The sequence below is a fragment of the Plectropomus leopardus genome, chromosome 5 (genome assembly GCF_026936395.1).
Source record: "Plectropomus leopardus strain MGB_pleo_1.0 chromosome 5, ASM2693639v1, whole genome shotgun sequence".
NCBI lineage: Eukaryota > Metazoa > Chordata > Actinopteri > Perciformes > Serranidae > Plectropomus > Plectropomus leopardus.
In genome coordinates this window covers 38,854,001-38,876,500 of record NC_142180.1, presented here as the reverse complement: position 1 = coordinate 38,876,500, position 22,500 = coordinate 38,854,001, and the positions used below count along the sequence as shown (strand labels likewise).

General features: G+C 46.4%; 2 protein-coding genes across 5 annotated transcripts in view; both read left to right on the top strand.

Moving 5' to 3' along the window:
* LOC121941092 (polypyrimidine tract-binding protein 1) overlaps positions 1–13,480 on the top strand; it is a 23,631-nt gene extending 10,151 nt beyond the window's left edge. For 2 of the 4 annotated variants that reach the window (XM_088078208.1, XM_088078209.1), the window contains exons 3-15: positions 634–694; positions 1,113–1,285; positions 1,547–1,693; positions 2,113–2,241; positions 2,346–2,456; positions 2,773–2,950; positions 3,741–3,818; positions 4,200–4,327; positions 5,533–5,566; positions 7,945–8,037; positions 8,421–8,637; positions 8,779–8,856; positions 10,087–13,480. In XM_088078208.1, coding sequence (XP_087934334.1) covers positions 634–694; positions 1,113–1,285; positions 1,547–1,693; positions 2,113–2,241; positions 2,346–2,456; positions 2,773–2,950; positions 3,741–3,818; positions 4,200–4,327; positions 5,533–5,566; positions 7,945–8,037; positions 8,421–8,637; positions 8,779–8,856; positions 10,087–10,219 — 1,560 coding nt within the window. In that variant the 3' untranslated portion in view covers positions 10,220–13,480. Of the gene's footprint in view, positions 1–633; positions 721–1,112; positions 1,364–1,546; positions 1,694–2,112; positions 2,242–2,345; positions 2,457–2,772; positions 2,951–3,740; positions 3,819–4,199; positions 4,328–5,532; positions 5,567–7,944; positions 8,038–8,420; positions 8,638–8,778; positions 8,857–10,086 lie in introns of those variants that run through there. The other 2 variants (XM_088078210.1, XM_088078211.1) reach the window with 2 other exon arrangements.
* Positions 13,481–20,999: 7,519 nt separating this feature from the next.
* The window catches only part of efna2b (ephrin-A2b), a 90,122-nt gene continuing 88,621 nt past the window's right edge, over positions 21,000–22,500 (top strand). The window contains exon 1 of the mRNA XM_088078207.1: positions 21,000–21,804. Within this exon, the coding sequence (XP_087934333.1) occupies positions 21,644–21,804 (161 nt within the window). The 5' untranslated portion in view covers positions 21,000–21,643. The remainder of the gene's footprint in view (positions 21,805–22,500) is intronic.

The following is a 22,500-nucleotide window of genomic DNA, read 5'->3' as shown; positions in this document are numbered from 1 at the left end:
GGGAGCAGGACTCAGGGAGCAGGACTCAGGGAGCAGGACTCAGGTTTCTGCTGGATTATTGATGTGAGGAGCAGAAAGAAGATCTGTCTGCTCAGCCTCATCACACACACACACACAAAGAGACACACACACACACACAAAGAGACACACACACACACAAAGAGACACACTCTCACACACACAAAGAGACACAGACACACACACACACACACACAGAAATACACTGCAGTCATTAAAGGGACAGTTCACCTGTTTTCAACCTGCTTTGATCAAAATTCAATAACAATCAATAACTTAATAAAAAACGACACTGTAATCGGTCACGTCAGCGACCTCCATGTTTGTTACTGACTTCCTGTCCTTGTTTACGTAACGCCGCTGCGTGTGACGTCTGATGGGGCCTCGGCAGACGGGTTCAAACTGGACTCTGATACTGGTCTCATTTCAAACCGTAACGATAAACATCTGAGGCCGAACGCAGCGTCTGCGTTTTTACCTGAGAGCAGACGGACCGCAGCTCACCTGTCCTGGTTTTGTTTCCTGTCTGCTGCTCCGAAAACGTGTCTGATATTGATTGTTGATTATCGATGCTTCGAATGTTGTTCAGTGACAGAAACGTCTGCTGTGTTTCAGAGAGGATCTGACGAGCTTTTCTCCAGCGTCTCCAACGGCCCGTATATCATGAGCACCACAGGTCAGAGTCAGCACCACACGCATCACGTTAGTATCAACACGTGTGTGCTCAGAACACGCCTCACAGCTCAGAGTCACTCTAACAGTGTTACATGTTAGTATCAACACGTGTGTGCTCAGAACACGCCTCACAGCTCAGAGTCACTCTAACAGTGTTACATGTTAGTATCAACACGTGTGTGCTCAGAACACGCCTCACAGCTCAGAGTCACTCTAACAGTGTTACATGTTAGTATCAACACGTGTGTGCTCAGAACACGCCTCACAGCTCAGAGTCACTTTTTCACAAAAATAAATTCTGTTCTCATGCTGCCGTCAAAATCAATAATAAATAATCAGTATTGATCAGAGAGTAACAGTATTAATAAAACAGTTCATCCTGGTGATGTCGTCGTTGTTGTTGTTGTTTTGGTCTGTAGCCAATGGCAACGACAGTAAGAAGTTTAAAGGTGACATCAGAGGGCCCGGGGCGCCGTCCAGGGTCATCCACATCCGCAAGCTTCCCACCGACATCACCGAGGCCGAGGTCATCAGCCTCGGGCTGCCCTTTGGAGACGTCTCCAACCTGCTGATGCTCAAAGCCAAAAACCAGGTCAGTACTCAGTTACTAAAGTAATCTGATTACTGAGGAGACATCTTTAGCCTGCTGATGCTCAAAGCCAAAAACCAGGTCAATACTCTAAAGAAATCTGATTACTGAAAACTCCAGTGTTACTGCAGTAATCTGATTACTGTGGAGGGGTCTAGTGGTCCTGGTACTGCAGTAATCAGATTACTGAGTCTGTGGCCCCTGCATTGCAGTGTGTTTGTACTCTGTAGTGCTGTTAATAAAGTAATGTGATTACTGGTTCAGGCGTTCCTGGAGATGAACTCGGAGGAGGCGGCTCAGAACATGGTGGGTTATTACTCCTCAGTGATGCCCGTCATCCGGAACCATCCGGTCTACGTCCAGTTCTCCAACCACAAGGAGCTCAAGACGGACAACTCCCCCAACCAGGAGGTACAGTTAGCATCAGTTAGCATGTGTTAGCTCTCTGTTAGCCATAGTTAGCCTCAGTTAGCATGTGTTAGCTCTCTGTTAGCCATAGTTAGCTCTCTGTTAGCATGTGTTAGCTCTCTGTTAGCCATAGTTAGCCTCAGTTAGCATGTGTTAGCTCTCTGTTAGCCATAGTTAGCCTCAGTTAGCATGTGTTAGCTCTCTGTTAGCCATAGTTAGCTCTCTGTTAGCATGTGTTAGCTCTCTGTTAGCCATAGTTAGCCTCAGTTAGCATGTGTTAGCTCTATGTTAGCTATAGTTAGCCTCAGTTAACATGTGTTAGCTGTCTGCAGTTAGCCACAGTTAGCATGTGTTAGCTGTCTGCAGTTAGCATGTGTTCGCTCTCCGTTAGCCTGTGCTGATGCTAATGTCCCCTCTGTCAGAGGGCCCAGGCGGCTCTTCGGGCCCTCACCACGTCTCATGTGGATGGCGCCGTGGCGGCTCCGAGCACCGTGCTGAGGGTGGTGGTGGAGAACCTGGTGTACCCGGTCACGCTGGACGCCCTCTGCCAGGTAAACAACAACAGCAGCAGACCGCTGCTGCGGCGTCTTTTGACCACGAAACAGGAGACGTTGAGACTTCCTGTAACGCTGTGATGCGTTTCCTGTTCCCTCAGATCTTCTCTAAGTTCGGCACGGTGCTGCGGATCATCGTCTTCACCAAGAACAGCCAGTTCCAGGCGCTGCTGCAGTATCCGGACGGAGCGTCCGCCCAGTCCGCCAAACTGGTGAGAGACAGCTGCCAGTCCACACAGAGACAAGAGGACAGGGACATGCAGCATGCTTTACCTGGGGGAAACTTCTGGGGACAGGGGACAGTCACAGCAGCCCCATACATGTTTCTAGAATTTCAGGACATTTCATGGATTTTAGGATGTTTTTAGGATTTTTGGAATTTGAGGACGCATCCAGAATGGGACATTTTCAGGTGTTTCAAGGATTTTAGGACATTATGGTCTTTTTGATCAACAAGCTCTATTTTGATGTTGTTTTATGTCTCTGTCCATCTCTGTCTCTGCCTGTCTGTGTCCCCCCGTCCTTCAGTCTCTGGACGGACAGAACATCTATAACGGCTGCTGCACTCTGAGGATCAGCTTCTCCAAACTCAACAGCCTCAACGTCAAATACAACAACGAGAAGAGCCGAGACTTCACCAGACCGGACCTGCCGAGCGGGGACTGCCAGCCCGCCATGGAGCACCCCGCCATGGCCGCCGCCTTCAGTGAGACACATTCTGTCAAAGACACGTTAAAGACATGTCAAAGACATGTTAAAGATGTGCTAAAGACATGTTAGAGACATGTCAAAGATGTACTAAAGACATGTTAGAGACATGTCAGAGACATGTCAGAGAGACGTCATAGACACGTTAGAGACATGTCAAAGACACGTTAGAGACATGTCAGAGACACGTTAGAGACATGTCAGAGACACGTTAGAGACATGTCAAAGACACGTTAGAGACATGTCAGAGACACGTTAGAGACATGTCAGAGATGTGCTAAAGACACGTTACAGACATGTCAAAGATACGTTAGAGACTTGTCAGAGACATGTTAGAGACATGTCAGAGAGACGTCAGACACGTTAGAGACATGTCAGAGAGACGTCAGAGACACGTCAGAGAGACGTCAGACACGTTAGAGACATGTCAGAGAGACGTCAGAGACATGTCAAAGATGTGATAAAGACACGTTACAGACTTGTCAGAGACACATTAGAGACATGTCTGAGAGACGCCATAGACACGTTAGAGACATCTCAGTGACACGTTAGAGACATGTCAGAGACATGTCAAAGATGTGCTAAAGACACGTCAGAGACACGTCAGAGACATGTCAGAGAAACGTCAGAGACATGTCAGAGACACATTATAGCACATCAGAGACATGTCGTAGACACATCGGAGACACGTCAGAGACACGTTTCAGCTCTTTGAGTCACAGCTGTGAACATCAACATAAATCCCTTCAAAATAAAAGTGTAACTCCTGTAACACCTGTCGTCTACAGCTCCAGGAATCATCTCGCCCGCTCCGTTCGCCGGAGCCACACACGCATTCCCACCAGCCTTCACCATGCAGCAGGCAGGTGAGTCTCACCTGGACAGGTGCGTCAGGTGTGACATCAGCTGTGAGAAAATAATCTGAAAATTGGGATGACTGAAGTCTGTTTACACGTCTCTAAAATGTGATTTCATCAGGTTAGATTATCAGGTGACACTCGTTTAAAGTCAGTTAACCCCTGATGTGCAGCTGCTGCAAACCGTGCTGTCTGTAACCATGGTAACACGCTATGAGATGGAGTCATATGATCAGCACTCGGCCAACCACGTGTCTGCTCACGTTGGCTGTATTTCAAAATAAGAGCGTGCTGTACTAGAAGAAGCCGTCTTAGATGTGTTTAAGCCTCACGGTCTGCTGTCATGAGTGTCCCAGTCTGACAGTGTCCCTCCTGTCCCACCTGTCCCAGTGTCCTACCCGAGCCTGGGGATCCCCCATCTGCCCGGGTGCCTGTCCTTCTCCGGGGCCACCAGGATGGCCCTCCCCCCGATCTCTGCTGGAGTCTCTGTCCTGCTGGTCAGCAACCTCAATCCCGAGGTGAGAGACGTCTGTCCATCTGTCCATCTGTCCTCCTCCTCTCTGTGATAAACATTCACATCATCCTCCACTGTTAGCTCACATGTCTCCGTCTCCTCCGTGCATTGCATTTGTTATTATCATGGTGATAATTTTCTGTTTATTCAGTTGAGCGTGTACACAGAGGACACAGAGGACACAGAGGACGATCAAACAGCCAATCAGAAGCAGTTTGAAGGCATGTTTTCTTCAAAAGTCCCCACAGAGGTTTCAGTTTAATAAAATCACATTTCAAGTAAAAAGAATTCTTGAAAAAAAATCAAAAATGTTAAAAGAAAACAAATCCAAAATGTTCTCTTTAAAAATTATCAAAGCGTTTACATTTTTAAAAACTGCCAACAGCTTTGAGCACCAACATTTTTTTTAAATCACTAAAATCTTTCCTTCACAAATTGCCAAAATGCTTGAAGGAAAATCAAAATCACAGAAGGTCTTCTTTAAAACTAATTTTAAAAAATGATATAAAAATATAAAAAAATTGCCAAACTGTTTTTTAATATTGCCAAAATGGTTTAGTAAAATTAAGTTACCAAATAAAGGAAATATCACGAAAACACTGTCTTTAAAACCCACCAAAAATGTGTAGCAGGAAAAAAAAGCCAAATTTTTTCCTTTAAAATTTTCATAAATGTTAAAAGGAAAAATAAAAAGTATTATTATAATATTAAAGAAATATTTTCTAAAGTCAAGTATTTCCCCCATAAATAACAAACAGTCCCTAATGATGACAGAAAAAGTCCACTAAATGATTTCACGTCTTACCTTAACAAGGAAAGCCTTAAATAAATCCCTCAGCTAAGGAGAAACTGAGCCTTAAGGTTCAGACTTAAGGGGAAAGTTAAAGGTGATTGGCTGCTGGTCCTGTTTGTTGGCTGTTTGAGTCTCTGATGTTCTCACTTGATGTTTCTGATGCACACACACACACACACACACACACACACACACACACACACACACACACACACACACACACACACACACACACACACACACCTACCTGTCAGTCCTCTCCAGAGGTGATTAACCTTCTGATTGACCCCTCACCTGTCTGTTTTTTCCCTGTTTAATTTGTTGCCATGGAAACGCCTCCTCGGACCCTCCACCTGTCCTGCCCTCCCACCTTTACCTGTCCTGTCCCTCCGCTGCCTTCTCTGCTGTCTCTAAAGAGAGTTACGCCCCACTGCCTCTTTATTCTCTTCGGTATGTTGTCACTCGCTTCTTATTTTGAAATGATCCTGATTTTGTTCTTCCTCTGAAGAAATGAGTGTCTGCTGGTTTTGTCAGATTCTGAGTGTTGATCTGCGTTCATTCACAATATTTGCAGCTTCTCCTCCCCCGCGCTGTGGACCCAACATTTAGATTCAGGGCCGTTTTTGATTTATTGTGTTTGACTGGACGGGTGGGGGAGGGGTTCATATGATCATGAAAATTCAGGAAAACGCATTGAATTTGCAGCTATTTTCAGGACTGGAAAAACTAAATATACCCTGAAAGTTTTGGAAACTTCCTGGAATTTTGTAACATGTATAATAACACATGATGTGTTCAAGGACCATCTGAAATTGAAAATCCAACAGCAACTTCTTTTGTCACAGTTTCATCATGTTTTTTTTTTTTTTTGAAAACATGTTTCTTTGAAATATCACCAAATTTTAAAGAAAAAAACCTCCAACAATTTTTCTTAAAAAAATTGCTAAATATTTTTAAAGAAAGAAAACACTAAAACGTTTTCTCTAAAAACTGCCAAAAGTATTCAGCAGAAGAACAAATTGCTAACATTTTTTAAAGAAAAAAAAATTGCGATTTGTTTAAGGAAAAAAATGCTTTTGATTTTTAACACTTTGTAAAATCGTTGTTTCCTTGAGCCGCCAAAACATTTTCTCTAAAAATCGCAGAAGCATGTTTTCTTTAAAAAACGCCAAACATTTTTCAAGAAAAAGAAAACAAAAAGCCCTTTTTTTCATCTTCTGTGAAATAAATTAAAGATGTCCCTCCCCAAAGCCAAAATAAAAACATCAGTCCCTCCACAGTGCTTAAAAAGATATTTGACAAGGCTCCACCCCCCTCTGACAAATAACAAACAGTCCCTAAGTTATTTTTAAATAATCATTTCTGATCCTCTTCTGAATGCATTATTTTTTATTTAATACACATCTTAAAAGCTGTTACATAGTGAGGTTGTCGTTTCAGAGAATAGAAGGTCTGTAAAATTTGCCTTGAAGTCCTGGAAAAGTACTGGAGAAGTCATTGAAATTGATTTGTAACAATGTGTATGAACCCCGTCTTAAATTAGATCAACAATGACACTGAAAAGCTCTTAAAGCATCAAACTCGTTTGTGTGATGTGTGCAGAGACCCTCACACAGCCGGAGGCAGAATCTCGTTTGGATGTGGACTCACATCAGATCAATAACTGAAGCTGATCAGCTTCATGACCTGAATCAGGAGCTCCGGTGTCAAGTGAGAAATTAGGTGTAAAAGTTTTTCAATGAGTCAGATTCGTGTCTCAACTTCATTTCAGATCATCTGCTGCTCATTTCACTTAATTCAACCTGAATTAGACAATAAACAATAATAATAATGACAGTAGAGTCCAAACAGCGAAGCCGGACTGAAGCCAGACAAGAAAAAAGGTCAAATTAAACGAGAAAACAGACGCAGAAACATATCAGAAAGAAGAACGGTGATACTGAGAAACAGGACGATAAAAAAAACATGCAGATAAAAATAAATATAATTTACAAAAAACAAAAGCAAAAAGGAAACAATAGTTATAATAATAACATGGAGACAGAATAAAAAGAAAAATAAATAATTTTAAAAATTAAAAATCACACAGAAGCAAGTCTATAAAAACAGAAGTGATATAAAGGAGCTCTGATTCTGTTAATAAAGTCTGTTTCTACTCTACTTGTGTTACTATCGTTAAATACAGAATAAGAACAAAAGTAATGTAGATCCGGTAAACTTCTGCGGCACTAAAACAGACTAACAGCGCAGGTTTTAAAGTGGACTTTCAGAGCTGTAGATGAACTGTTCTGGTTATTGGGCTCATTAAATGTGATTTTGGTCCAAGCTGCATTTATTGTGTGTTTTTATCTGATTTCAGTAAACCTGAGTCTCAGTTTTTGCATGTTGGGTTTTTTTCAGTTTGCATGCCCTCAGTGCTGAATCAGCTGTTCTTTTTTTTTTTTTTCTTAAGTCAACGCTCCCATAATTCATAGCTCCTACACGGTGTAATTTGCCAGTTTAATTTTCTCTGACCCTTACCCTTAATTTCCTCACTGCATTTCCTGTGTCATAACACCCAGAAATTCCTGCCTTCTAAATTAAATACATGAGCGGGTTGTTAGTATTGGTTCCAGCTCTCTGACGGCGGCGTCTCAGCGCTCCTCCTCCTCCTCAGGTTCATGTTCAGTCTCAGAGTTCGATGTGAGCGTCAGATAAGGTTCAGGGGCAGTTTCACTCGCAGCTTCCTGTCGGGTGTCACACTGTGTAGATGATGATGTTTGTGTGACTCGATGTTTAACCGGAGTTTAACAGTTTCTCTCTCTGTGTGTGTCCGGCTGTGTGTGAAGGTGTTTACGGCGATGTGATGAGAGTGAAGATCCTGTTCAACAAGAAGGAAAATGCTCTGGTTCAGATGTCTGACTGTGCACAGGCTCAGCTAGGTAACCCCCGCTCTCGCTCAGGGGGAAGAGAACCTCCTCTGTTCTCCGAACATGCACTTTTCAGGGACGTCTGACAGCACAGGCGATTAGACGTATTACATATACAGAATTAGCATGTTTACCTGTGTTAGAAAAACCCGCGTACACACGCTAATTTTGTTGGGAAAGGGGTATAAGATAACTCAAAGTTCACTTAGTTTGACATGAGAGACAAGCATTTGTCTACTGGGGGAAAGTTCTGCATTTGGTAAGAAACTTGCTGAGAAAGACAAGATAATAGAGAGCACAACAAAAGAAACTAAATATTTCAACAGAAGAAAAAATAATACTTAAATTATCCAGCCATAAACTTGATCAGCGTTCTTCACCTGTCTGGTTCGCAGCCACGAGCCACCTGAGTGGCCAGCAGCTGCACGGGAAGCCTCTGCGCATCACGCAGTCCAAACACACCTGTGTCCAGCTTCCTCGTGAAGGCCACGAGGACCAGGGCCTGACCAAAGACTACAGCAACTCCCCCCTGCACCGCTTCAAGAAGCCCGGCTCCAAAAACTACTCCAACATCTTCCCACCTTCTGCCACCTTACACCTCTCCAACATCCCGTAAGTCCTCCAACTACAGGAACATGATCAGCACCTGGCGTGTAGTCCAAACTGAGTGACAACTCGTATACCTGACATCAGACTGAAGGGATGTGCACCTGTCTATTTCCTCTAATACTAACGTTAATTTTGTGTGTGCAGCCCGTCTGTGGTTGAGGACGACCTCAAGATGCTGTTTTCCTCCTCAGGAGCTGTGGTCAAGGCTTTTAAATTCTTCCAGTGAGTTATCTGTTTACTGTCTTTGCTCTCAATACCTTACTGATGCCTGCCTTTTTCCGAATAGCCTTAGCTCTTGGACTGACCCCTTTTATACCAAAGACTTGTGCTTTTTCCTGAAGTCTTTAACCATTCTCTGAAATTCCCTTTCTTGCCCTTAAATTTCCTTGGTTGTCTAGTACCGTGGCCTTGGTCATTGCCCTGAAACCTTTTTCTCTGATACCTCAGCCTTCATTCTTGCTCTGTCACCCCATGTCCTTGTCCTGAAATCCATGTCCTCATCTGTAACCCTTATCCTTACTCTTCATGAAGCCTTCATTGTTGCCTCTTCCAGACTTGTATCTGATTCAGCCCAATCTAGTCCTAAAGTCCTTTTCCTTGCCTCAAAGACCCTATCCTTGCTCTGTCCAGAAGGTCTTAGTTCATACCCTGTCCTGAAACCTTTTTACCTGCCCTTGTTCTTGTTCTACAACCGTCATCCCTTGCCCTACAACACTTGTTGCAGCCCTTGTTCTTGCCCTGTAACCCTTGTCTTTGACCTGCAGCCCTTGTCCTGCAGCCGATGTCCTTGCCTTGCAGCCCCTGTCCTTGCAGCCCTTGTCTTTGCCCCACAGCCTTTGTGCTTGTCCTGCAGCTTTCATCCTTGCCCTTTAAATTCCTGATGTTGCTATTTTACCCATCCAGAACCTTTCATCCTCACCTCCCAAGCCCTCATTCTTGCCCTGAAGTCCACAAGCTTACCATATCTAGATACCTTTATCTTTTCTGTCATCATTATCCAAAGCCTTTATTTCTGTGCTGAAGTCTGTGTCCAAGTCCTAAACCCTTTGTCTTTGCTCTAAAGTCTTTGTACTTGCCCTATCGCATATTTCTCTCATTAAGCTTCTGGCCTTGCCCTGAACTCCCTGTACTCGTTGTATCTTGAGGCTGTTATTTTTGCCTTTGTACTTGCCCTGAAACCGTTGCCTTTGCCTTGAAACCCTTATTGTTAGCTTCAAGGTTTTGGCCTTGCCTTTGAGTCCCTGCTTTCCTTGACTGGAAGCCCTATGCCCTCACCCTGAAGCATTTGTCCTGGCATCACTGCGTCTGTGTCTGCCCCAAAGCCTTTTGCCTTGCCTTGTCTTGAAACACCAATTCATACCTTGTCCAAAAGCCCTTCACTTAATTTAATCATGGGATCTTGTTGACTTCTTGTGTAGATTCTTGTTAACCTTCTGTTGGTTTCTTTCTCAGGAAGGACCACAAGATGGCTCTGATCCAGATGGGCTCAGTGGAGGAGGCCATTGAGTCCCTCATCGAGTTCCACAACCACGACCTGGGAGAGAACCACCACCTGCGGGTCTCCTTCTCCAAGTCCTCCATCTGAGCCTCAAAAGTTCACCATCTGAATCGTTGACTCGATGGTGTCCACTACACTCCGATCATTCCAACGCATGTTTGCAGAAACCACCGTGGAGTCTGGTGTGATGTTAAATTATTTTTTTAAACTTGTTTTTAAGTTCTTTGCCTTCAAAGAGGATTAGGGCCAGAAATATCAGAGTTCTGGTGAAGGTCAGAATTCTGGATTTGATCTCATAAGTCGGTGAATAATCAGTTTGTCGGGATTTTGTAAAATAAACCGGAATTCTCAGATTATAGACAGAATCTGGACTATAATTGCGTGTCGTATATTTGTGTCTTGATCGTTTTGAAGTTGCATTTTAGCCACTCTTGCCTTTTGACTTAAATCCCAGAATTAAAGTCCGCCTTCTAAGTTAATATCTCCGCAACGCTGACTGACGTTTTTTCAAATTCCGACTTAATGAACTCAGAATTCTTTCTTTTAAATTCAGGATGCCAGTTCTCCGCTGTTTTCCTGTGGTCCTAATCCTCCTCTGTGAAGTCCCCCCTTTGAAGAAACCCTTATGTCTTTAAATAATCCGCTCTGACAGCGTTTGGGAGGTCATGGATTTACCTTCAGGCTGTCAGAAATTAGTTCGGGCCTCACTACAAAAGGTTTAGTTTTGCCTTCAGATGATCCCTGTGCCTTATTGCTGGAGTCAGAATGACCTGGACTTCGACGTGTAAAAAAAAAAAAAAGAAAAATCTCCCACCATGCCTCTGCAAATTGGCAAAGAGCAGGTTTACAGTTGATAAAGGTTTACTGTTGATGTATTACAGATATATCCATATTTTATGTGTATTTTATTGGTGTTGTTTTCTTTATGTTAGTGTTTTGTACTGCTGGTTACTGTAGCGTCAAACGTGAACGGATTCTGTTTTAGCGGGTTTGCTGGCCTTTAGTCCTTAGATGCTCTTTTTTTTTCTATTCCTCTTTGATTTCTTTATTTCCATGTATGCAATCATGTTTTATTCAAATCAAATATTGTAGCAATATTTTAATCATTCCTGAACTTTGTTTGGTTTTGAATGTCTGTGCAAGCTCGGCGGTTCTCCTGCCGCCGTTACAACCCACAGGCACATGTTTTGTTTCTGTTGCCTTCTGTCGGGTTTTTGAATCAGGATGTTGTCTCGTGTCTGGCGTTGCCTCTCTGAACGGTTTTATTTATAAGTTTGTGATCCACTACAGCTGAAACCAAAAACGGCCTTCTAGATGCAAACAAATCCGCCTGCCTCAGGTTCTTGGTTTAAGGACTAAAACACAAAAAGACGGACGATGGAGAACTGCTTTAGGCTTCGATGGTGTTTTCCTGTGGGAATGTTTTTATTAATTTCTCGACCGCTTCACTGGATTCAGCCCACCGGTGCGACTTCGGTCTCTTTTGCAAAACCCGATGTAACGTGGAGTGCCTTCACCGCAGCGCTGAGTCACACATCAGGTACCGGTTCCTCTTTATTCTGAAGGATTGACAGACGAAGCCCCGCAGTCGTCACAGCTGTACTGAGAACCGGACTGACGCTGCTGCAGGTTTGGTCCATCTGTGTGTCTTAATTTTATTATGTCGACATTCCAGCTGCTCGGACGTCCGCCTGACCAAGATACGCCGTCTGACGGAGCCTCGCCGTCTGACCCGAAAGAGCTGTTGAAGGACTTACAGTCATGGTGCATTCAAGACACCTGGCAGGTTTGCTAGACGAGTGTTAGGGGATGGGGATCGTTCATTTTTAATTGTTATCGATACCATTATCGAGACTCCTGAATGATCTGAATCTTTATCGATACTTTTCTGTTATTTGGTGAGAGACAGACCCTGTTCTGCTTTCGTTGCAAATTTTTCACCCACACAACTGTATTATAAGTTTCTCTCTGAAAACTAAATTTTCCTTTTCTTGATGTTACACTTGAACACATCATGATGGAGTTTTATTGACCTTTGCCTGACAGTCATTTTACTGAGCCGGCCTTGAACACATCACAGTGAAACCTGCGGCCCTGTTTATTGATCCACCAGCTCTGATCAGCTCATTTCAGATCAGATTACTGTTTCCAACTGACAGACTCGCTGCAGGGTTCAGGTGAGCTTCCTGCTGCTGTGGGAGGAGGAGGAGGAGGAGGAGGAGGAGGAGGAGGAGGAGGACGCGGTGGACTGAGCCGCGCCAGCTGACAGTCTTTTGACCCGCAGACGGTTGAAAGTTGTGTTTTTAGTGTTTTAAGGTTTAATCTGACGCTCAGAGACGACGGTTCAGACATGAAGGTCGTGGTGATTTTGCAACATAAATTTCGTTTCTCTTCGTTCTTCCTCTTTTGTTTTGGTAAAATGGAGCCAAACTTTAGGCCTTTTCGCACGTTCATCCGCATGCAGCTGACTCCAGATTTCTTCTTCTCTTGCTTTAATACCTATTAAAAACTTTATTGGACAGTCAATGCGTGCGGACCAGTGACTGGATTTAAACGACTCAACTCAACAGGTGTCGTACGCTATCGACCCGCGGGACTCGATAGAAGTATCAATAAGCTCAAACGTTATTGATTTTCAGGTTTTGAAAAAAGTGAAACCGGGTTTAATCCCCATCCCTATGAGCGTCCCAGTTCGGACTCCTGACTGTTTCCAGTCGCTCAGAGGAGGTTGGCCTCAGTCTGGACTCGGCTCGAGTCCATCACACGCCAGGCTGTTTCTGTAACGTGTCCATGTGGCTGCGGACTGTTGTACGCCGTCAGAGGAACAGTGAACGCCCTGATGTCGCTGACCACATGTCCACGGCGGTCTGTTCGTCAGTCTCAGAGATCAGGCACCGCAGGCGGCCAATCAGAGCGCAGCAGGAAGTGACGCGGTTCGACTCATAGATGCCACTCTGGTGCGTGAACGTTGTCGCGGCTGTAACGTTCACGCACAGAGAGGCTGCGGCTCTCGAACATGTGACCGACACGCTCTGCTCTGAGTGGAGCTCTTCGCTCCCAGCTGAGGTGGACCAATGAGAACGCTCGGCTGGATGGAAGTTCTTGTTGTCAGGACGACAGGAGACGTGACGTCCAGACGCGCGGCGGGACATGCGGCGGTGAGGGGTGGAGGGGCGGCTGTGGGCTGTTGAACTGTACATACGTGTTTTCTACCACAGTTGTGTGTCTGCGAGCTGATTGGTGGTTTTATATCTGATGTATATTTTGATTGGAGGTGAGCGACAGTCTGAGCCTTACACTCTGTCACAAAGACAAAAAACTACAGATTAAATCACTTTTTATCGAAAACTGCTGAGTCGCCTGGTTTCTGACAAACTGCTGAGTCGCCTGGTTTCTGACAAACTGCTGAGTCGCCTGATTTCTGACAGCTGAAGGTTCATCTGTTCAAAGTAAAAGAAGAAGAGACGCAGGAAGCAGCTAAAAAAACTGAGTCATCGTCGGAGAGACTCAAATATTCAATCTGATGTTTGACAGATCAGAACCAGCAGGGGGCAGCAAACACACACACACACACACACACACACACAGGAACACACACACACACACACACACACAGGAACACATACACACAGGAACACACACACACACACACAGGAACACACACACACAGGAACACACACACAGGAACACACACACACACGAACACACACACACACACACACACACACACACACACACACACAGGAACACACACACACACACACACACAGGAACACACACACACACACACAGGAACACACACACACACATACACACAGGAACACACACACACATACACACACACAGGAACACACACACACACACACACAGGCACACACACACACACACACGAACACACACACACACACATACACACAGGAACACATACACACACAGGAACACACACACACACAGGAACACACACACACATACACACAGGAACACATACACACACAGGAACACATACACACACAGGAACACATACACACACAGGAACACACACACACACACACACACACACACACACACACACACACACACACACACACACACACACACACACACAGGAACACACACACACACACACACACACAGGAACACACACACACACACACACACACACACACACACACACACACACACACACACACACACACACACACACACACACACACAGGAACACACACACACACACACAGGAACACACACACACATACACACAGGAACACACACACACATACACACAGGAACACACACACACATACACACAGGAACACACACACACACACACACACACAGGAACACACACACACACACACACACACACACACACACACACACATACACACAGGAACACACACACACACATACACACAGGAACACATACACACACACACAGGCACACACACATACACACACACAGGAACACACACACACACACACACACAGACACACACACACACACACACACACACAGGAACACACACACATACACACAGGAACACATACACACACACACACACACACACACACACACACACACACACACACACACACACACACACACACACACACACACACACAGGAACACACACATACACACATACACACACACACACACACACACACACACAGGAACACACACACACATACACACACAGGACCACAGGCCTCTGTCTTCTGTCTGTCCTCTGTCTCTTGTGCGTCCTCTGTCTCCCATGTGTCCTCTTGTCTGTGTGTGTGTCTGTCTCATGTTGATGGACAGTTCTGAAGACACTGTGTCTGTCCTCTGAAGCTGATTAAAGTTTCTCACTGGATACTTTTTTTTCTTTTTTTCCTCCTTTGTGTCTTCACACCTCCTCTCTCCTCCCTCACCTCCTCTCTCCTCCCTCACCTCCTCTCTCCTCCCTCACCTCCTCTCCTCCCTCACCTCCTCTCTCCTAACATCTCACCTCCTCTCTCCTAACGTCCCACCTCCTCTCTTCTCCCTCACCTCCTCTCTTCTCCCTCACCTCCTCTCTCCTCCCTCCCCTCCTCTCTCCTAACATCTCACCTCCTCTCTCCTAACGTCTCACCTCCTCTCTCCTCCCTCACCTCCTCTGTCCTCCCTCTCCTCCCTCACCTCTTCTATCCTAACGTCTCACCTCCTCTGTCCTCCCTCTCCTCCCTCACCTCCTCTCCTCCCTCACCTCCTCTCTCCTAACGTCTCACCTCCTCTCTCCTCCCTCACCTCCTCTGTCCTCCCTCACCTCCTCTCTCCTAATGTCTCACCTCCTCTATCCTCCCTCACCTCCTCTCCTCCCTCATCTCCTCTATCCTCCCTCACCTCCTCTCTCCTAACATCTCACCTCCTCTCTCCTAATGTCTCACCTCCTCTCTCCTCCCTCACCTCCTCTGTCCTCCCTCACCTCCCTCACTTCCTCTCTCCTAATGTCTCACCTCCTCTCTCCTCCCTCTCCTCCCTCCCCTCCTCCTCTCCCTCCCTCCTCCTCCCTCACCTCCTCTCTCCTAACGTCTCACCTCCTCTCTCCTCCCTCACCTCCTCTCCTCCCTCACCTCCTCTCTCCTCCCTCACCTCCTCTCCTCCCTCATCTCCTCTCTCCTCCCTCACCTCCTCTCTCCTAATGTCTCACCTCCTCTCTCCTCCCTCACCTCCTCTCTCCTAATGTCTCACCTCCTCTCTCCTCCCTCACCTCCCTCACCTCCTCTCTCGGACGGTTTTCTTTAAATTTTGACGTTTCTTTAATAAACACGTATATTTCCTGTTTGGAGGGAAAAACTCGTGTTTGTATTTTCATTGACGGGAAACGTGGGAGAGAGGGAACGACTCGCAGCGGGAATCGAACCCGGGCCGCCGCCCAGGCCCCGGCGTGTGTCCGCCCGCTCATAAATACAGAACTTTGACCTGCGAGTCTCATCATTAAAGGATGTTTATTTCTTCACCGTTTCCTGTTGGCGGCACGCCACTTCCTGTTGGCTGCACGCCGCTTCCTGTTGGCTGCACGCCACTTCCTGTTGGCTGCACGCCCTTCCTGTTGGCTGCACGCCGCTTCCTGTTGGCTGCACGCCGCTTCCTGGCGTGTTGTTGAACACGTGACTGTCGTCCTGCTCGCAGCTGCAGTCGTGTGTTTGATGTTTTGGGTTCTCTGGGGCCGGCGGGGTCGGCGGGGGCCATATTGGCGGAGAGCTCGCCGAGGTGTGCTGGCGCCTGCTGGGCGACTACTTTAAATGCTAATTCAGCCGCCGTCCGTCCGTCCGTAACTACCTCCGGCCAATCTCTTCCTCCACATTTCCCGCTCCTCCGCTCGGCTGCTTCCCGCCGAGCGAGCGCCGCAAACAAACACGCCGTGGCTGTCAGAGTGCTAATCTGCAGACGGCGTGTTTGCGTGGCGTGCCGCTCCAGGAGCAGTCACGCGTGTTTGAGGTGTTTGAGGAGGAGAAGAAGAAGAGGAGGCTCAGCGTGCGGCTAATGGCCGTCCGGCTGACAGGTCCATCACGGACTGAAGAGCCCGCCTCCCTCGCTGACGGCGCCGCAGCTTCTGCCTGAAAGGCGGATTATGCAAACGCTCGGTTCACCGGCCTCCATCACTGTCCCCGTCCCCGTCCCCGTCCCCCCTGCAGGGCACCGCCAGGTAATTCTGCCCACGTCAGATCAGACACGAATAATCGTCTATTTTCAGCCGACGGCTCATAATTAACCCTTTAATTCTCTTTAAAACGACACTAACTGATCGCTCTCTCTCTCTCTCACACACACACGCACACACATAAAGACACACACACACACACACACACACACACACACACACACACACACAGTAACACACACACACACACACACACACACACAAACACACACACACACACACAGTAACACACACACACACACACACACACACAGTACACACACACACACACACACACACACACACACACACACACACAGTAACACACACACACACACACACACACACACACACACACACAGACCCGGCGGGTCAATTAAAGGCTGATGGAGGAATCAGCAGACGGTCCATTAACTCATCCGTCCGTCTGTCTGTTGGACTCCTGCAGAGACGCCTCGTCTCCTTCAGCAAGGACAAACAGAAACACAGCAGGGGTCCTCCGAGACCTGACACATTCTCCGAGAAACCACAAACACAAACACAAACACAAACACACACACACACACACACACCTCTCAGTGAGTTAAAGAGGAATTGAAGACCTGGACCTGAACTTGAAGACATGAACTTGAAGACCTGAGCTTGAAGACCTGGACCTGAACCTGAAGACCTGGACCTGAACTTAAAGACCTGTTCTTTTAGAAAGTGCGTTCTGCATCACAAGACTTGAACTCACAACCTCAGACACCAAAGTCAGACAGAAACCGGAGCGGCCAGCAGGGGGCAGGATATCAGCTGTCTGTGCGCGCAGACTCGTGGACACTGAACAGTGAGAATCTGCAGACTTCGTCCAGACAGCAGAGAGACGTTGATCGCTAGTTTTGACAAAGGTTGATTTGATCCATAAGTGAAAAACTGATGTTTAAAGAAAATCAGTTTTTCAGATAAAATTCTGAAATGTTTCACACTAAATCTACCGTGACAGCAACATTTTGTCAATTTTTTTCCATGAACCTTGAAGATTTATTAAGCAAGAATTTGCAAGTGTGTGTTTACAGTCAAACATTCAGCACTGAAGGCTCAGCTTCTGATCATCAGAAATCTGTGTTGACGGTTCGTGTCGGACGGCCTGAAGACGCCCTGCAGAGAGTTCGGTGTCGGCTGAGCCCAAAAATGTGAGGAGACGGCTGAATGAGTTTTTGATAAAAACAGTGATGAACTTCATCTTTTGTCCCACAGTGAACAAAAGCTTCCTCACATTTGGGTGTAAAAGCTGCAGCACGTGTGAATGACGACATATGAAATGTAGACGGTCGCTGTAGCGCCACCGTCAGGACCGCGGCTCGTGTTTGAGGCCGGACCGATGAGCAAAGTTTGGTTTATTTTGATGGATCGGAAGATGGATTTTCTCTGAATAATTATGGGGGAGGGGCAGAGAATAGTGACGACGTAAGAATTAATATCACATATTAATAATAATCATCATCATAATAATCATAATGATTGATTCTGATCAGCTGATACAGAGTGAATGACGTCACGTTTAACCCTTCCTCTCTCTGCGCGGGGGATCGCCCAACGACAGTCTGAAAGTTTAATGGAGCAGCATCTCCTCCCCTCCTCCCCTCCTCCTCTCCTCCTCTCCTCCTCTCCTCCTCTCCTCCTCTCCTCCCCTCCTCCCCTCCTCCCCTCCTCACCTCCTCCCTTCCTCCTCTCCTCCTCTCCTCCTCCTCTCTCCTCTCCTCCTCCTCCTCCTCCTCCTCCTCCTCCTCCTCCCTCCTCCTCCTCCTCCTCCTCTCCCCTCCTCCTCTCCTCCTCTCTCCTCTCCTCCTTCCCCCTCTCCTCCCCTCCTCTCCTCCTCCTCTCCTCCTCCTCTCTCTCCTCCTCTCTCTCCTCCCTCTCCTCCTCCCTCTCTTCTCCTCCCTCTCCTCTCTCCTCCTCTCTTCTCCTCCCTCTCCTCTCTCCTCCTCCCTCTCCTCTCTCTCCTCCCTCTCCTCTCTCCTCCTCTCTTCTCCTCCCTCTCCTCTCTCCTCCTCTCTCCTCCTCTCTCTCCTCTCTCTCCTCCGCTCTCTCCTCTCCTCCTCCTCCTCCCTCTCCTCCTCTCCTCCCCCTCTCCTCTCCCCTCCTCCCCTCCTCCTCTCCTCCTCTCCTCCCCCTCTCCTCCTCCTCTCCCTCCTCCTCTCTCTCCCTCCTCCCCTCTCTCTCTCTCCTCCTCTCCCTCCCTCCCTCCTCCCTCTCCTCTCCTCCTCTCCCTCTCCTCTCCTCCTCCTCTCTCCTCCCCTCTCCTCTCCCCTCCCCTCCCTCTCCCTCCCTCCTCTCCCTCTCTCCTCTCTCCTCTCCTCTCCTCTCTCCTCCTCCCCCTCTCCTCTCTCCTCCTCCCCCTCTCCTCTCCTCTCTCTCCTCCTCTCTCTCCTCCTCCTCTCCTCCTCTCCTGCTCTCCTCTCTCTCCTCCTCTCCTACTCTCTCTCCTCCTCTTCTCTCCTCTCCCCTCCTCTCCTCCTCTCTCTCCTCCTCTCCCCTCCTCCCCCCTCCTCCCCTCCCTCTCCTCTCCTCTCCTCTCTCTCCCCTCCTCCTCCCCTCTCCTCTCCCCTCCCTTCCTCCTCTCCTCCTCTCCTCCTCTCCTCTCTCCTCCTCCCCTCCTCCTCTCCTCTCTCTTCCTCTCCTCCACCTCCTCCCTCCCTCTCCTCTCTCCTCTCCTCCCCTCCTCCCTCTCCTCTCCCCCCTCCTCCTCCCCTCCTCTCCTCCTCCTCCCTCCTCTCCTCTCCCTCCTCTCCTCCTCCTCCTCCTCCTCTCCTCACACACACACACACACACACACACACACACACATACACACACACACACACATATACTCACACTCACACTCACACATACACTCACACACACACACACATATACTCACACACACCCACACACACACACACACACACACACACACACACACACACACACACATGTGTATATATTCTCACTCACACACACACACACAGCGCATACTCACACACACACACACACACACACACACACACACACACACATACTCACACACACACTTATGTGACGGCTCCATCAGTGCTAAATAAAATACAGTGTCAGATCGCCCTGACCTTTTATTTTATTTTATTTTATTTTATTTTATTTTATTTTATTTTCATGGGCTGAGGTGTCTGAACTCATTGTTTCTCACTCTGGAAACCTCCAGCTGAGGCTGACTTCATAAAACCTATTTTTATTCACTATTATTATTATTATGATGATGATAATAATAATAATAATAATAATAATTATTATTATTATTATTATTATTATTATTATTATGATAATTATTGTTGTTATTATGATAATGATAATAATTATGATTATTATTATTATTATGATTATTATGATTATTATTATTATTATTGTTATGATAATTATTGTTGTTATTATGATAATAATAATAATGATTATTATTATTATTATTATTATTATTATTATTGTTATTATTATTATTATTATTATTATTATTGTTATGATAATTATTATTGTTATTATGATAATAATAATAATTATGATAATAATAATAATTATTATTATTATTATTGTTATGATAATTATTATTGTTATTATGATAATAATAATAATTATGATAATAATTATTATTATTATTATGATAATTATGATAATTATTGTTATCTGTATCTGTATATAATGAGAGTTTGTGGTTCGGTCTGCGGGCTGTGAGGCTCTCAGCGGCCTGCAGGAGGCGCTTCATCCTCACTGACAGCTGGAGGAAGTACTCTCATCCTCTACTGCAGTAAAAGTACTTATACTGTGAAAATATGTTGTTACAGTAAAAGTCCTGCAGTGAAAATGATACTCAAGTTAAAGTCAGTCAGTTACAGCAGGAAGTGTACAAAAAGTAATAAAGTAAACAAAAGAAAAACTGAAACAATAACAAAAATTTCTCAGATTGACTTCCTTCCTGCTGTGAGACCGCCAAAATAAAACCCTGAACCTGCGAACATAATAATTATTATTATTCATTTATTTTAAAAACAGTTTTTTATGTTCATAGTTCATATTTTGAGAAGAAAGGTGACACAGACGGGTGTGTGTCCACTTACTTTTGGATATTTAGTGAACCATTGATACTCGGGTGGGGGGGGCGGTGTGTCTGAGGCTCCGCCCCCGCGGGACGCCCCGTTCAGCAGACAGACAGACAGGAGGACAGGCGGAGGGACAGACAGGAGGACAGGCGGAGGGACGGACGGAGCCGGTGAGCAGACGACGCTCCTCCTGCAGCTACAACAAACTTTTTGCCTCTTTGTTGTGGATCCTGGTCGGACCCGGACCTGCACGGCTCGGTTCTGTAGCGGCGGAGCGAAGAGAGCGAGACACAGAAAGTTTGAGTCCGGGAGCAGAGAGGCAGAAAGGGGGGACCGGGAGAGACCCGGAGAGAGCCGGGGAGAGCGGCTGCTGCTGCGGCTGGCGGCCGGCTGAGGAGTCCTGCAGGCGGGGAGCAGCGGGGCGGCGGGTCGGTGCGGAGCCTTACATAAGAGCCACAGAGACCCTGAATGAGACTCCGGGACTCTGATCAGGACTCTGACCCGGACCGGGACGCACATGGACGGAGCGGCTGAGTGTGCGCACGCGGGCCTCTGATCCGGTTCAGAGAGACATGAAAGTTTCGGACTGCCGGTCCCGGAGGATCCGGACCGAAGTCCCGGTCTGAGGGAGTCCGATGGACCGCTGTGGAGCTCTTCAGTTATTGATCTGATTGATCCCTGATCGGTGAGAGTCTTTGATGTGTTCTGGTTCCGGTTCGGGGTCCACACGCGCTCACAGCTGAACAGAAGGCTCGCGGATGTCCGGCGGGACGCGGCGCTCCGCGCGGCCGCTCATGGATCTCTGCGGGCGGCCGCTGCTGCTGCTGCTGCTCGGTGTGCTGCTGCGGAGCTGCGCCGCCACCGACGATCGACTCATCTCCGACCGGTACGCGGTCTACTGGAACAGCTCCAACCCCAGGTAAGAACCGGGCCGGGCCGGGTCACCGGGGGGACCGGGGGGAGCCGGATCAGCTGGAGCAGATGAGAAAAACCGTGAAATGCTCCTTTAATCCTCCAAATTTTCCTGCAGGAGCCAGATTTTAAATTTAATCTGTGAAAAGGACCCTTTTACCCATTAACCCTTTCAGACACAAACTCACGGCGGGAAAAGGCGAGAAATGTTTCACAAATTACGATAAATCCGTAAAAGAGTGATGACGAAAATGAGTTTAAAAAAGGAGGAAGAATTTACAAAGAATGGACAGAAAACTACACTGATAATCACTCATTTTCTATATTTAAAATGTGTCACAGAAAAAAACAGGCTGCCCATTCCGGTACATTTCTTGTTTGCTTTTACTTTTCTTTTGTCTCTTTTTTTGTGTTTATTTTCAGGTGATTTTTTTCTAACTTTTTACAAATTTCTGTTTTTGGTTCATATGTTTTTAAGATGCCTTCTCCCCCGTATAAAAGAAATCAAACTAATTTGGTTTCAAAGAGTTAAACTTTAATTGAAAATGTTTAAAGATGATTAAAGGGCTGATCCGTCAAATAATTAGAGTCAAACTGAAGAAAATAAAAATGTCACAATTTTATTTTTTTAAGACAAAAAATATACAATCATTTGAATTTATCAGTTAAATATCTGAAAATAAAGACTCATACATGAAGATTT